The sequence below is a fragment of the Carassius gibelio genome, chromosome B16 (genome assembly GCF_023724105.1).
Source record: "Carassius gibelio isolate Cgi1373 ecotype wild population from Czech Republic chromosome B16, carGib1.2-hapl.c, whole genome shotgun sequence".
NCBI classification, from domain to species: domain Eukaryota; kingdom Metazoa; phylum Chordata; class Actinopteri; order Cypriniformes; family Cyprinidae; genus Carassius; species Carassius gibelio.
Window position 1 is genome coordinate 29885993 of NC_068411.1, and position 14517 is coordinate 29900509.

At 35.0% G+C, this 14517-nt stretch overlaps 1 protein-coding gene across 1 annotated transcript in view; it reads right to left on the reverse strand.

Annotated features, from left to right (window-relative positions):
• Window positions 1-12084, reverse strand: part of LOC127974260 (protein argonaute-1-like) — a 30192-nt gene extending 18108 nt beyond the window's left edge. Inside the window, exons 1-6 of the mRNA XM_052577434.1 lie at window positions 11647-12084; window positions 7053-7239; window positions 4292-4412; window positions 3532-3713; window positions 1345-1481; window positions 1122-1256 (exon numbers count right to left, since the gene is read on the reverse strand). Coding sequence (XP_052433394.1) covers window positions 1122-1256; window positions 1345-1481; window positions 3532-3713; window positions 4292-4412; window positions 7053-7239; window positions 11647-11671 — 787 coding nt within the window. The 5' untranslated portion in view covers window positions 11672-12084. The remainder of the gene's footprint in view (window positions 1-1121; window positions 1257-1344; window positions 1482-3531; window positions 3714-4291; window positions 4413-7052; window positions 7240-11646) is intronic.
• Window positions 12085-14517: the final 2433 nt, after the last annotated feature.

The following is a 14517-nucleotide window of genomic DNA, read 5'->3' on the forward strand; positions in this document are numbered from 1 at the left end:
TTAACCACTGCATGTGCAGAACTTCTGTGTGTGGAAAGTAATGTGAAATACACACATCTAAATAGGGCTGGGTGATATCAGAAAAATATGCTCATGATATTCCATATCATACTATATCGATATTTTCATGCATTGATTGTGACGTGAATTCCACATGCCTTGTAGAATGATTGTAAACATTACTTATTTTTTTTACAATTAAAAGGTAGCTATAAATCCCCGCAAAACTTGTTCTATTTTTCCACTAAATTCTGTTTTGTTTTATTTTTTATCAACAACATTGGATTATGTATTCTAAAAAAATCTTAAAATGTATTAAAAAATAAACAATGACAATACATCTACAACAAAACTTTGCATTTGTATTTTTTTGACAAAAAAAAAAGATAATATTATAAAAATAGACTCTGACTAAAATAAGGTGGCAGGTTTTCAAATCTATTCCCCCATTTACAACAGAACCATAAATTGCAGTAAAATAAGTGTGATGCAGCAGGTTGAAACAATATTGACAGACTTTCTGATTTCAAGTCAGAATCATAGTATGTCCAGTAAACCTTTAATAATAATAAAAAAAGCAATTACCGTATTTTTCAGACTATAAGTCGCACCATAGTATAAGTCGCATCAGTCCAAAGATACGTCATGATGAGGAAAAAAACATATGTAAGTCGCACTGGACTATAAGTTGCATTTATTTAGAACCAAGAAAAAACATTACCGTCTCCAGCCGCCAGAGGGCGCTCTGTCTTCAGTGTAGACTACAGGAACACTGATCAGCATAGAGCGCCCTCTGGCGGCTGGAGACGGTAATGTTTTCTCTTGGTTCATGTCATATTAATTTTGATAAGTCGCACCTGACTATAAGTCGCAGGACCAGCCAAACTATGAAAAAAAGTGTGACTTATAGTCCGGAAAATACGGTATATGTTTTGTTTTTCGCTGCTGTGCTGAAATCATACCAAAGCCAAGTTACATTTTGTGTAATGGTTAACCCCTATAAAACACTTTCTAATGGTTGTCAGGCTGTTACTGTACAGTTCCTAAAGGTGGTCTGAGTAGGGGTTGCCAGGGTATTTGTTTTGATTCTTAGAATGTTGCTAAGGCATTCAGAAAGCCACCTTTGATCTCCTTGGTGAAACGGACCCTCTGCGAGTCGGTGAGCGTCTTCGGCTGCTCGTCGATGTTGCGGATGTCCAGAACTTCACACATGAACTCGATGACAGGCTGAGCTTTATAAAAGGCTGTTGCAGATACTGAGAAGAGAGGAGATGGAGAATTTGAATGTACATGGCATGCATTAAACACAATGAGCAATGAAGAGATAAAAGACCTCTGTCATACCGTCAATGTTGAGCATCATCTTCCACATGGCCGGCCGGACGGACTGATGGAAGCCGAACCAGACCTCTCTTCCTCCACCCAGAGGATGATAGTAGCCTTCAGGAGGGGAGAAGAAGGAGCGTCCCACTGGGGTGTACCTGCAGACGCAACAGTTAAGACAGTAAAGCATAAAAGTTCCAGTAAACCAATGCATTTTTAAAAGGAGTACAATTTGTTCAGCTTCAAGAACGATTTTTGAAAACTGAGCCTGATTTGATTTAATCTGATTCAATTTCAAATTGTGCATTTGTATGATTATGTTAATGGTTCTTCTAATGTGTATTAGATTATATATATATTAGGGCCGGGACTTTAACGCGTTAATTGAGATTAATTAATTACAGAAAAAATAACGCGTTAATTAAGATTAATTAATTACAGAAAAAAAATTTCCGCATTTTTAATAACGTATTTTTGCACCGCGGAACGTTTCTCACTGGATGAGTTTCGGCGGGACCGATTATACTGGAGTACCAACTAGGGTTTGCATATCACCGCAGCACATCCTTTCTTTTACTGTCTATGAGAACATCGAACCTCAAGTATCACCTCAACGCAAAACATATAGCAGCTAGCGTGGACTTTACACTTTATGTTGAACTATGTATTATTTTGTTGGTGCAACAGTTTATGTTGAACTCTTTATTGTTTTGGCCAAGGTTATTGAGAGTTGGACTTAGTATGTTATGGCCTCTGAAGCAACAGAGAGATGTTTTCTAATAGTCAGTGTTTCCAATGTTCTGAATGTAATTGACAGTATTGTGTTTTACTTAAAAAAAAAAAAAAACACTTATAAGCTTCCTGAATTTCTGAAATGTACTATTTCTAAATTGTTTCTAAATATGCTATTGCTACACTTAATGGCAAAAATTGCACTGGTCTGCTAGACTTGGTTGAACAAAAATAAACAATATTTTGTTGCTTAAGCTTATGTATTCAGTCATTATTCAATGTATACTATAAATCCATGTGAAAAAAATTACTTCTCACTGTTCTCAGGTCAAATATTTATATGCGATTAAAATGCGATTAATTTCGATTAATTAATTACAAAGCCTCTAATTAATTAGATTAATTTTTTTAATCGAGTCCCGGCCCTAATATATATAAAAAAAGGACAAACTTCTTATGATTGCTTATTGCACCAAAATGTTTTAAAGTTAAGCTTTAAATTAATGCTGTCAAACGATTAAATCGCAATTAAACGCATCCATAATATATATATATATTTTTTTTTACATAATATGTGTATATTTATTATGGATATATAAATTGAAACACATGCATGTATACATTTAAGAACAATATGTTATGTTCATATATTAAATACATTTATATATAATATAAAATAAAAGAATATGAATATATAAATGTAAATACGTAAATACACTGTGTGTGTATATTTATAAATACATGGTAAATATACAAAGTACACATACATATATAATGTAAACAAAAACTTTGATTTTGAATGCAATTAATCACGATTAATCGTTTGAAAGCCTTGGAACATAACAAAGAGTGCGATATCCCAATAATAATAAAATAAGCAATTTCAATATGTTTTCTTGGTCTGGAAATAACAATTATAAAATTCCCCATAATTCCCAGGTTCTCCATGACTCTTAATTTAATGCATTTATAGTAATTGAATGTATAAAAAAAATTATAATAAAATTGAATAATACTTTCCCAAATGATGATCCATTCCATTTCTAAGATGTAAAATCTTTTCTTGACAAAACAAATGATTTACATTTCAAAATTATTATGGTCGACTAAAAACTAAAACCTTAAAAGACAATAATTTTATTATTTGAAAAAAAACAAACAAATCTTACTTCAGTTAGCCTGGCAACATTAGTTATTTTCATTTAGTTAAACTTATACTGAGATAACCTAAAAAAAAAAAAATATTTTGCAAATCCAACAAAGTTACCGAAACTTTAAAATTAAAATATACAAATTGCAAAATATACAAATTATTAATTTATCTCAACTATACTAAAATGACACAAAGATTGAATACTTCACATTACATGCTATAAATCAAGATTGACACGCACTGTATGCATCGGCAGAATTGATGGCAGTGAGAAAACGAGTGAATCGATAAGTCTGTGACCGGTCAGTGTGTGAGCAGCGTACCTCATGGAGGCCAGGTGTCTCATGGCCACATCGAGCGCTTGGACAGAGTCCAGCGGGACCTGTAGACGTCCGCTGACCAGCGTCTCCTGCAGCAGCCGCCATGACACCTTGGCCAGCCAGTGAATGGACACTTTAAAGATGCGATCCTTCCCCTCGCCGGGGATGGTCACCTCGAAATCAACCTACAACATCAGACGAGAGGCCCAGGAGGACAACAGCATCAAACTGATTCCATTACATAATTATCAATCAAGGCTAGGGATAAAAACTATAGAACAAAAATTAAGTTGAGTTTTAGAACTGAATCACTGAATCAGATAGTTTGAACTGATTCACAAAAAAGAATCAAAGCTTAGAATGGAACCTTAATGAAAGGAGCACAATGCTTAACCCTGTAAAACCTGACATCTAAATTCTAAAAGACAAAATCTAAAATAAAGTTTTCATGCGTGCTTGTTGTTGAGCATCATATTTCATGCACAAATCATGGGATTTTATGGCTCATATAATCTGATATAGTGTGATCGTGGAGGAAAAAATGTGTCAATTTTATTCAGAGGCCCAAACGGAGTTAATATGCAACTCACTGATTTTTCAAAAAAAAAAAAAATGGTGTGGATAATCAAGTAAACTTAAGATGTTTCAGTCCAGCTTTATATGTTTCAAACGGTCTCCCCAGTAATCACTATCAATACATGGTGATTGTTATTTGCTGTGAATATGGCAAACCAGTATCTTATCAAGCAGCTCTTTCACATACCTTTTCGCTGCCTATAGGTAACGCTAAAACAGTGTAGATATTCTTCTTCCCATCATACACTGGCTTCCGGTCACCAAAGAGCTGCGGCTTGAAATGTTGGACCATGTACTCCACAACCTCCCTGCGAAGAGTCACATTTAAGAGACGGACATATTCAGCAAAACTGACCTGAACATTATTTTGTGTTGATTAGAGACTGTTTGTGACACTGTATGTTTGTGATGATAATTACACACCAAGGTTGCAATTATTTAATGAAGAATATTGCGAAATATTATTGCAATTTAAAATAACTCTTTCCCATTTTAATATATTTTAAAATGTAATTTATTTCTGTGTTTAAAGATGTATTTTCAGCATCATTACTCCAGTCTTCAGTGTCACGTAAACCTTCAGAAATCATGGAAATATGCTGATTTTACTGCTCGAGAAACATTTCTGATTATTATCAATGTTGAAAATGGTTGTGCTGCTACATATTTCTGTGGAAAGCTCAAAAGAACGACGTTTATTTGAAAGTTACATCTTTTGTAAATTATTATAAATGTATTTACTGTCACTTTTGAACAATTTAATGTGTCACTGCTGAACAAAAGTATTTATTTAAAAAAAATATATATACATTTGTTTTACTTTTAGTTTTTAATTTGTTAAATTTAGAATAAAAAAAAAAGAAAATAAGTGAACAAAAGGCAATGAAAAACGTTTATGTACTTCCATACACTGAATATATATATATATATGTGTGTGTGTGTGTGTGTGTGTGTGTGTGTGTGTGTGGGTGTGTGTGTGTGTGTGTGTGTGTAAGAACAACCAATGAGCTGTAACAGATAACTTCACTGTGTAGTAAAAAAAACACTGTGGTTTTTACATTACTAGCATCCTTTTCTGCCTCAGGATGTGTTTGATATTTAAGGGTCTGATGGGATTGTATCGCACAGAATTGGGCTCAGATGCGCTCATGCACTGGTGACACAATGATGTCACTTTCACACTCACGTGTTGAGAATAAACCAGACTTAAGTTGCATTTAACTCAGAAGGCAGACAGCTCGTTTGAACTGAAAACACAGTTACAGGATGAACAGAATTCAAGCATAGCCTGTGCATGTCTACAGTAACATTTCATTTGTAAAAACCTTTTCAGGGGAGAACAGCATGAGGAGGTTCCTTTCTAGGTCACACTTTATATAACTGAGGTAGCTGAAATATTTTGGCCATGCAAATCTGCAAGCTTTGATTCTACTGACCCCAATGATTTTAGAGAAACAGCTAATGATAGGGGAAACTTATACTGAGGAATGACTAAGCCGGTCAAGATTATTACATAATCAAAATTAAACCTGACGCTTCGTCATCTTGAAATACTTTGATAGCTAAGAAAAAAAATAACTAGCCAAATTTAGTCTGAATTTCAAGTTATTCAACACTAACATCTGGTCTTGGTGACAATGTGAATGCAAAGTATAATAAGACTAAAGTGGAACAAATATAATATTTTTCATGTCAATCTACCTCAGATTCCAAAATCAGCGTGAAAAAATGAATACCTTTTTAGTTTTATAATTTACATTTTCATTTTAATTCGACATTTTAAAAAGTCTTTTGGCTTTAATTTATATTATTTTCAGTTTTAGTCATTTAAGTACTTCAAATTATTATTATTTTATTTCAGTTAATTGGGGATTATTTCTAATTTGTGTGTTTTTTTATATATATATAATTTTTTTCAACCCAATATTTTTATTTTTCACCTTTCGTTTTGATAAACAAAAACAAGACAGTCGATAATAAAACAATTATAACAGAATATAAAATAAATATTCATTTATGTAATTCTACCTCTGATTCTAAATACAGTGTGGGGAAAAATTTTCTTTTCTTTTATTTTTATATTTTAAGATTTTAAGATTTTAACATTTTAGTAGTTTTGTGACATGCTTTTGTCATTTTTTTAATATTTCTATTTAGCTTATTTGTTTGTATATCTTAGTTCTATATTTATTTTTATTTCAGTTAGTAGTTTAAGTTTAGTACTTAAACACGTTTATTTCACTTAACATTTCTAATTTTAATTCGAGTTTTTAATCCATTATTTATATTTTAAGTAAAAAAAATTGTCTATAGACTAAAATGAAAAAATAAAAAAACCTTCATCAATCAAATACATGTGATTCTAATTCTGATTCCAAATACAGTGTGGTGGAAAATTACTTTAAGTGAAAATTTATTTGTTTGCAAATTAATATTAAGCATGACCCCGGACCACAAAACCAGTCTCAAGTGTACATTTCTCCAAATTAAGATTTATAAATCATCTGAAAGCTGAATAAATACGCTTTTCAAACTCCAATACATTGCATGGGTCGAAATTATAGATTTTTCTTTTTTTCCAAAAATCTGTAGGATATTAAGTAAAGATCATGTTCCATGAAGATATTTAGTAAATTTCCTACCGTAAATATATCAAAACTTAACATGCATTGCTCAGAACTTGATTTGGATAACTTTAATATTCAATATTTACATTTTTTTGCTCCCTCAGATTCCAGATTTTCAAATAATTTTATCTCGACCAAATGTTGTCCGATCATAACAAACCATACATTAATGAAAAAGCTTATTTAATTAAGCTTTCAGATGATGTATACAACTCACTTTCGAAAAATTGACCCTTATGACTGCTTTTGTGCTCCAAGGTAACATATACAGAATGGGTGTCTAGGAATGATTTGGGATGTTTGAGACGAAGGGGCATTTACCTGTTGACCCGTCGAGGACACTTATCAGGTTTGATGTCCACTTCATAGTGGAACACATCCATTTTTGGGATTTCCACCTCAAAGTAGTTAGCAAGCAGCTTGATGGGTTTGCCGACGGTGCCCATGCCCGGCCTGCGGGGCGCCTGAAACACCTGCTGCAGGGGAGGGGGGTACGGCCCGGTGGGCACTGCGGACGAGAGACAGACAGACAGACAGAGAGAGAGAGAGAGAGAAGTCATTAAGCAGATAGGAGGTTATAAGAGCGGGACACACTGAAAGGAGGAGTTCAGGGGGAGTTTGTGGGATTATGGGACTAGAGATATGGTGACAGGAGTGTGTATGGAAACAGGACAAAAGCAGGGAAAGGAACAAAGAGGATGGCGACTAAAACGGGAAGGGGGTGGGAAGGCAAAAAACTGAAAAAGAATGGAGGATCCGGATAAAAGTATACTTAAGAGTGAACTCAAAACTAGCGTGCAATCGACAGCCATTCTGACCAGCGTTCAATAATCAGAGCAAGCAGCGCAGTTTATTTCCAACACTTTTCTACTGTTTGGCCACATTAAACAAGATAGAAATATTAATAAATGAACAAAAAACAAATACAAAAAATAATTAAACATTGTATAGAAATAATGTAATGTGCATGATATCATATCAAAATTTGGTCTGTTTTTAAAAAATTACATTGATTCTTTAGGTTTCACCACGTTTCAAATTAAAGGCTATAAAGAAAATATTAACATATGCATATATATATATGCAAATATAATAGATGCAATGACTACAATCTGTGATTTTATATCATAATATAATTATGGTTTGAGATGAATAAAAATGAAGGATTCAAACCAAAAGATTGAATAATTAAAAAACAAATAAATGGGTGTGAATCCTCCAAACAGTCAACTTGATCTCTAAACTCTTGACTGGGTGACATTAATGAACTTCAGATTAATACTATATTAATGTAGTAAGTTGTTACTGGCAAGAAACCATAAACTCTTAATAAAACTCCCAAAGTTCTGCATTGGCATGCATTGCTTGGGACAGGTCCTGCTCTGTATTTTCACATCACTGCATGTGTCCTTGACATAATAAATAATAAACAATAACATATAATCATGTACAGTTAGGATAAAAAAAAAACATTATAAAAATTGTTGTTGATGTTAAAGCTCACGTGTCCAATCAAACACTACTTTGTTTTGCTGGAAATGTATTTGTCACTTTGCTAATCAAATTAGACAGAATCAGTGTGACAGGCCCTCGCCCTCTAAACCATCTACAAATACAGACAGTGAATCAAAGACTGCAAGAAATCATCAACATTATAAAGCTTTTCATGTTAGCCATTTTTAATATTCTTGTGTCCTAGTGTCAGAATATGAAATTGAAATCATACTACAATATGACACTATTTATTACTATTTTAAATAAAACTATATTTGTTTTTTTTGTGCTTTTATAGTTTTTTCTCATTTATTTTTATTTCTATTTTAATTATAGTTGACTAAAACTAAAATCATAAACTTTCGTTTCTTTAAATAAATAAATAAAAAAAAGCTTAATCTCTTGGTTTAGTTTAGGTCGATAAAATCACAAATGACTAGCACTAAACTAATAAAAACAATAAACATTTAAAAAACAAAAACTAATAACAAAAACAAAACAATTTTTTATTTTTTTTTATTTTAGTACTCAATTTTACTTATTACTGTATTTCAGTTATTTGCCGACGTAACTTTTTCCCATATATTTATATTTTATTTTAGCTTTATTTAAATAAACAAAAAATATTTTTGTTAACAACAACACTTGTAGAGTCTGTGGCAGATCATGATAATTTTAATGCATTTCAGTGTTTAGATTTTTGCAAGTTAAAATATTTAATTTTATTTCAAATTGATGTGTAGTGCGAGACAGACATTTATTACTAAGACTATAGACTTTTATTACATGCTTTTTCATTTTTATTTTATTTTATTTAAGCATAATTTATATTTATTTCAGTTTTATTTTTACTAATTTTATTATTTAAACAAATATTTTTTTTCCAGCTTTACTCTCATAAACAAAACTATATTAATAGCTTTTGTTTACAATAACAACAATGGTTTGGTCTGTGTAGATAATGATAACACTTCTCAGTGTTGTTTTTTTTTTTATTATGGATATAAGTTTTTTTTTCAATGTTATTTATTCCCATAGAGACAGATAATTATTAGTAAATCACTCTTAGGTTGATGTTGTTTCAACACAGATATGTTTGAGCATATAAACCAGCCTATAACACAACAACATTCCAGCAAAGGCTATATTTGGGAAACCCGTTTGAAAACAGTCATTTTGCGACTCATGTCTGTGACGTTAGTGGTAGAGAAATTACACACACCAACATTTTGATAACCAGTTTTGTTTTCCAAAGTAATCTGCATCCTGAACCAAAACTATTTGCAAAGCCCTAATTTGAAGCATGGACGCCTTTAACCTCTCTGAAGAACACTCCCTCCATCATAACAAAGACCCCAGCTGCCCTCCGTCCCGAACATGGGGAGCCGGAGCAGAGGAGCCCCCCTCACCTCCACATCAGCACACACAAACACAGGGGCCCCCAAACATTCCCAGCCTCTCTATAGCAACCGCACAGCAACACACATTGTCATGGAGATCAGGAGACTAGGGATATGTGGGGGTTTCGGGAGAGCCGGACCTTGGCCTTATTCATGGTATAGTGTCAGCGAGCACCTCGATATTACGCCGAGACAAGGTCATCAATCTTATCCTACACGGCCTGCTTTATAGCTCGCCTGTGATTTAAGAGGCACTTCGGAGAACTCTCGTACGCTTTTTTTCTGCAGGACATATACTCTGCTAAGTCTTGATCAATGACTAACTCGATGTTCCTACAGCAGAGCGAATCAATGCAGGCAGCGGCAGATGGCTAGAAATGAAGCCAGATCTCAAGGAACCAGTAAACAATGGCGGCTCTCTGTTAGGGCTGGCTGATAGATACACATACATATAGATAGATGGCTATATATAGATGTGTACATAACATGTTTGCTGCTGAGAGAGGACTTAGCATCATTGGGAATATTGTGTGATTTGCACGCTAGATTTACTAAAGGCTTTAGTCCAGCTCTGTATCTGCTTCTTATGCCAAAGAAATTCAACATTTACAATAACATCAAAAGCATTAACTAATCTTAATTCATGTTAATTTTAACATGTACCAATACATTTTCACCAATACATAAGTGAACTATATTAGATTAGTTGACACTGCACTAAAAATAAAAAATAAATATATTTTATCAGCCCTGCTGTCCAAACTAAGGATGGAAAGCAGAAGTGGGCAGAACTGTGACAGAGGAGCAGAACCAATATTTTGGTCTGGAGTCCCAGATGTCCTGCTATTGAGGGCTCAAGAGCATAACGCACTGAAGTGTGCAAGATCCACAGAGACGCCACCTGGCCAGTGCACAGCCCCCGTGACCCTTCCCCTGCCGCTCATTAATAAAGGCCACCCTCAGAGTCACACAAACATCTACATCAACACGTTTTGCTCTAGCAATGTGGCCTTTTCATGAGTAGGGTGTCTGATATACAAAACTATTGAGAGCTATCACAATGACAAATGACATTTTCAAAAAGTTAAAGCCTACAAAAATAATAATTTCAAACAGGTTTCTCAAACAATCCTGCCCAACTGCTATTGGTCAGAGCAACAGATAGTCCCGCCCCAAACTCACAGCACTGGCTGAGTCAATGTTTTGGTGTAGTGATACTCAAACAAACAATTCAATTGTAAAAAAAAAAAATTAAATGAATAAAAAAGTTATTTTGTAAATGTTGTCGAGCTCAGATTTAAATCTGAAAGTCTGATTTCCAAGTAAACACTTTAACACCAAAAACTGTGAAATGGAACAAAAACAATGAGAATGATTTAGTATTTTACATGGTTTCTTATTTTCCAGGATCAGAAATCGTTTTAACCATTTCACACATCTTTACACTTCCAATGCAACTTTAGGTCAAACAGACAATTTTTCTTCTCTTGACATCTTTTGAAAATTTTTATAATTTGTCAAATTAAATTAAATCATATCCCCAAAACCCACAGCAGCAGCAAGGCAGCTTTTACACCTCCTAATATAAATCATTCATCTGGTCGTATGCATTTATACTGCTAATGGAAGTGAAATTGGTAACATTGGACTGAGCCACATTTTAACAGGATCAATAAAGACCCCTGGGGGTCACTTTCCCCTGCTGCATCTGCTGAAGGCGGGCTTCAAGCTCATGTCTTCCCACGACCCCTGACCTGGGACAATCTCCCGAATTATTTTCTCCTTAAGCACATATAAACAATCCTACACCTTTACAAATATCTTCCAGATATCACCTAGTAGTGAACATTCTAATAAACGGTAGAACAGTTTCTTCTGGAATGATACAATGTATCCTTAGAGAATGTCACAGTGTGTCATCACGGAATGTTACAATTTATCCTTATGGAATGATACAATGTGTAGCAATAATAAGATTAGGAAACGTAAGATTCGAAACAACTTAAAAGATCCGAACCCACCAGCGCCAGATGGTCCCGGCTCCATCGCATCCACTGAGCCCCAAAGGGTTCACCAAATCCCGGATGCCCAATCTCCACGGCGCCCGGCCCTGCAGGCTGGAAGCGTCCCCGACTTCCAGCCTCCTTCCCTGGGCGAGCAGGATCGTCTCCGCCGCCGCTGGAGTCCACAGACCCGCAGGAGTTGAAACAAAAGCGCCTTAGTTCCGATCCGTGACGACCCGCTCCTCCAGACTCTGTCCGGGTCGGGCTGCAGTGTTTTTGGGTTGTTGTGCCTCCTGCTCACCGTTTAAACAGGATCCACCAGCCGAACAAAAACGCTCGACCCCTCCGTCACCCCCCACAGACCGTGAGCCCTTCTTCTCCGTCTCCTTCTTCTTCTCCTTCCACTGCTGAGATTCTTAACTGTAACTGGTCTGTTTTGTGCTCGCCCTCTAGTGTGCGCTACTGTGTACTGCGCACTATATACTAGGCCAGGGGTTTTCACTACCTTTCAGGACATGCCCCTCCCCATATTCATAGCTAATTACTTTATTAACAGTACCATAAATGCAAACATCAATTAAAGCTATTAAAGCAGCTAACACTTTTTGTTTTTCTATTTTTCATTAACCTAACATTAGTTACATAATAAATGCAAGGATCCGTTAAACGTAAATTTGATATTTTCTTTACCGTGTACGTTCACCCAAAACAACTGACTGTGCTTACAAGGACACTTGTCAAGACAAGAGCGCATTATTGTAGTTCGAATATGCACCTTAATACAATACACGAGCGCGAATCTCTCCGCTCGTGCGCGGATTTTCTTTCCTCTCTCACAAACCGGGGGCGCGCGCTCAGATATAGCCTACGCAACTCTCGCTTAAACCGTGTCCTGTGCACGCTCAAATCTCTCTGTGGTCATACCCCATAGATATTAATTATTTTCGCACCTGAATTAAACGTTGTCAAAAGTTATCATTATGCACGTTTAAAAGTAGCCTCAAAACAGATTTGTGCAAGGCCGAATTCCTTGATTTTTTTATTGTTGTATTTTTGTTTTAACATAAACTGTTTATTGTAGCTACTTTGTTTTACTAGCTACATCTTTTTTTGTATTTAGGTTTGTTTGCAGTTTTTGCCATTTCCATGCCTCACCCTTACAGAAGGGTTTACGGACAAGAGCTTTGCTGTGAAAAAAATCACAGATCCAACTTTACAAAATTAAGAGTCGCTACGAAAAAACACTGATATCGGCGGCGCAAAGGACAGCGCCACCTGAATTGAATGAAAAAAAGAATTCCTTGTAAAATGTCTAGTCCAATGAAAGCCACTGAATAAGAAATATCAGAATTAGAGGTGGCTTGAATATGATTTACACTTTTAATATTTGCAAGCATTTTTATACTTAAACAACTATACTGTCATTTAGACTTCAGTATAGATAAAATATTTAGACCTATAACTTTTATTTTTTTGTTATTTATTTGTTGGAAGATTGAGTTCAATATCAACATTTTGAAAAAATAAAAATAAAATAATAATAATAATATTTACCAGCCACTATTTATAATAAATAAATAAATAAATAAATAAATAATAATAATAATAATAATAATAATAAAGTCAAGTTAATTTCCCATCATTTTTGTAACCTTGGTCTTGCAACAAATTACACGATTAAACTGTATGCTTAATAGAATACAAGCACTATAATAACAGGGGTGGTTCTAGGGTGAGTGGAGATCTGGGGCTTAGCCCAGAAAAATCCATGTATGTGACTTTTTTTATTTTTAATAAATCAGAAAGATTTACCTTGTTTAAAATGTACAAAAACAATAAAAACAAAAACAAATTTAAAACATTTTATTTAAAGTATAGAGGAAAATGCATTTGCTTTATGCAAACAAAAATTAAGAATTGCAAAACAAATGAAACAGCGCGAAAGCAATGATTTTGCAATACATATTTTCCATGGTCATATCTATTAAATTATTTGCAACGCTGATTTTATTTTGTGTATCAGTCTAGTTTGAGCTTGCGATACCATTTTTCCTTTGCGCGTCACTTTTCTGCACATCTCTGTGGCACTGTTTTGACGCGGGGGCGGAGTCAATGCAACGGGGGCGTGTACAACATGCCTCCATGGAAGTGACGTCATCGGCCCGAGACGCAGCTTACTGATCCAGGTCCTGTCATGATGAGCAGAGACTTTCGAGTGGATCGTTTATTTTTATTCAGTAGCATTAAAACATTCATGTTTTCGTTTTATTTACTTTATTAACAAATGTATATGTATTAGCAGCGTTTGCTCAAGTTAAAGAAGTTGTTAACATGAACATCTGCTGTTTATTTCTCTCAATGTGCACACTTTTATAGCATTAGGCTATATGTATTATTGGGATCGCAAATAATTTGAGTAAGTTCGGGAGTTCGTAGAGGGATCGCGAATCATTTGAGTCAGTTCGGGAGTTCGTAGCGGGATCGCGAATCATTTGAGTCAGTTCGGGAGTTCGTAGCGGGATCGCGAATCATTTGAGTCAGTTCGGGAGTTCGGAGCCGGATCGCAAATAATTTGAGTCAATTTTGGGATCGCGAATCATTTGAATCAGTTCGGGAGTTCGTAGCGGGATCGTGAATCTTTTGAGTCAAGTTGGGGATCGCGAATCATTTGAGTCAGTTCGGGAGTTCATAGCGGGATCGCGAATCATTTGAGTCAGTTCGGGAGTTCGTAGCGGGATCGCGAATCACTTGAGTCAGTTTGGGGATCGTAAATCATTTGAAGCTGTTCGGGAGTTCGTAGCGGGATCGCGAATCATTTGAGTCATTTGACTCCAGTTTGGGAGTTGGAGCGGGATCGCGAATCATTTGAGTCAATTGTTTTGGCTGGGG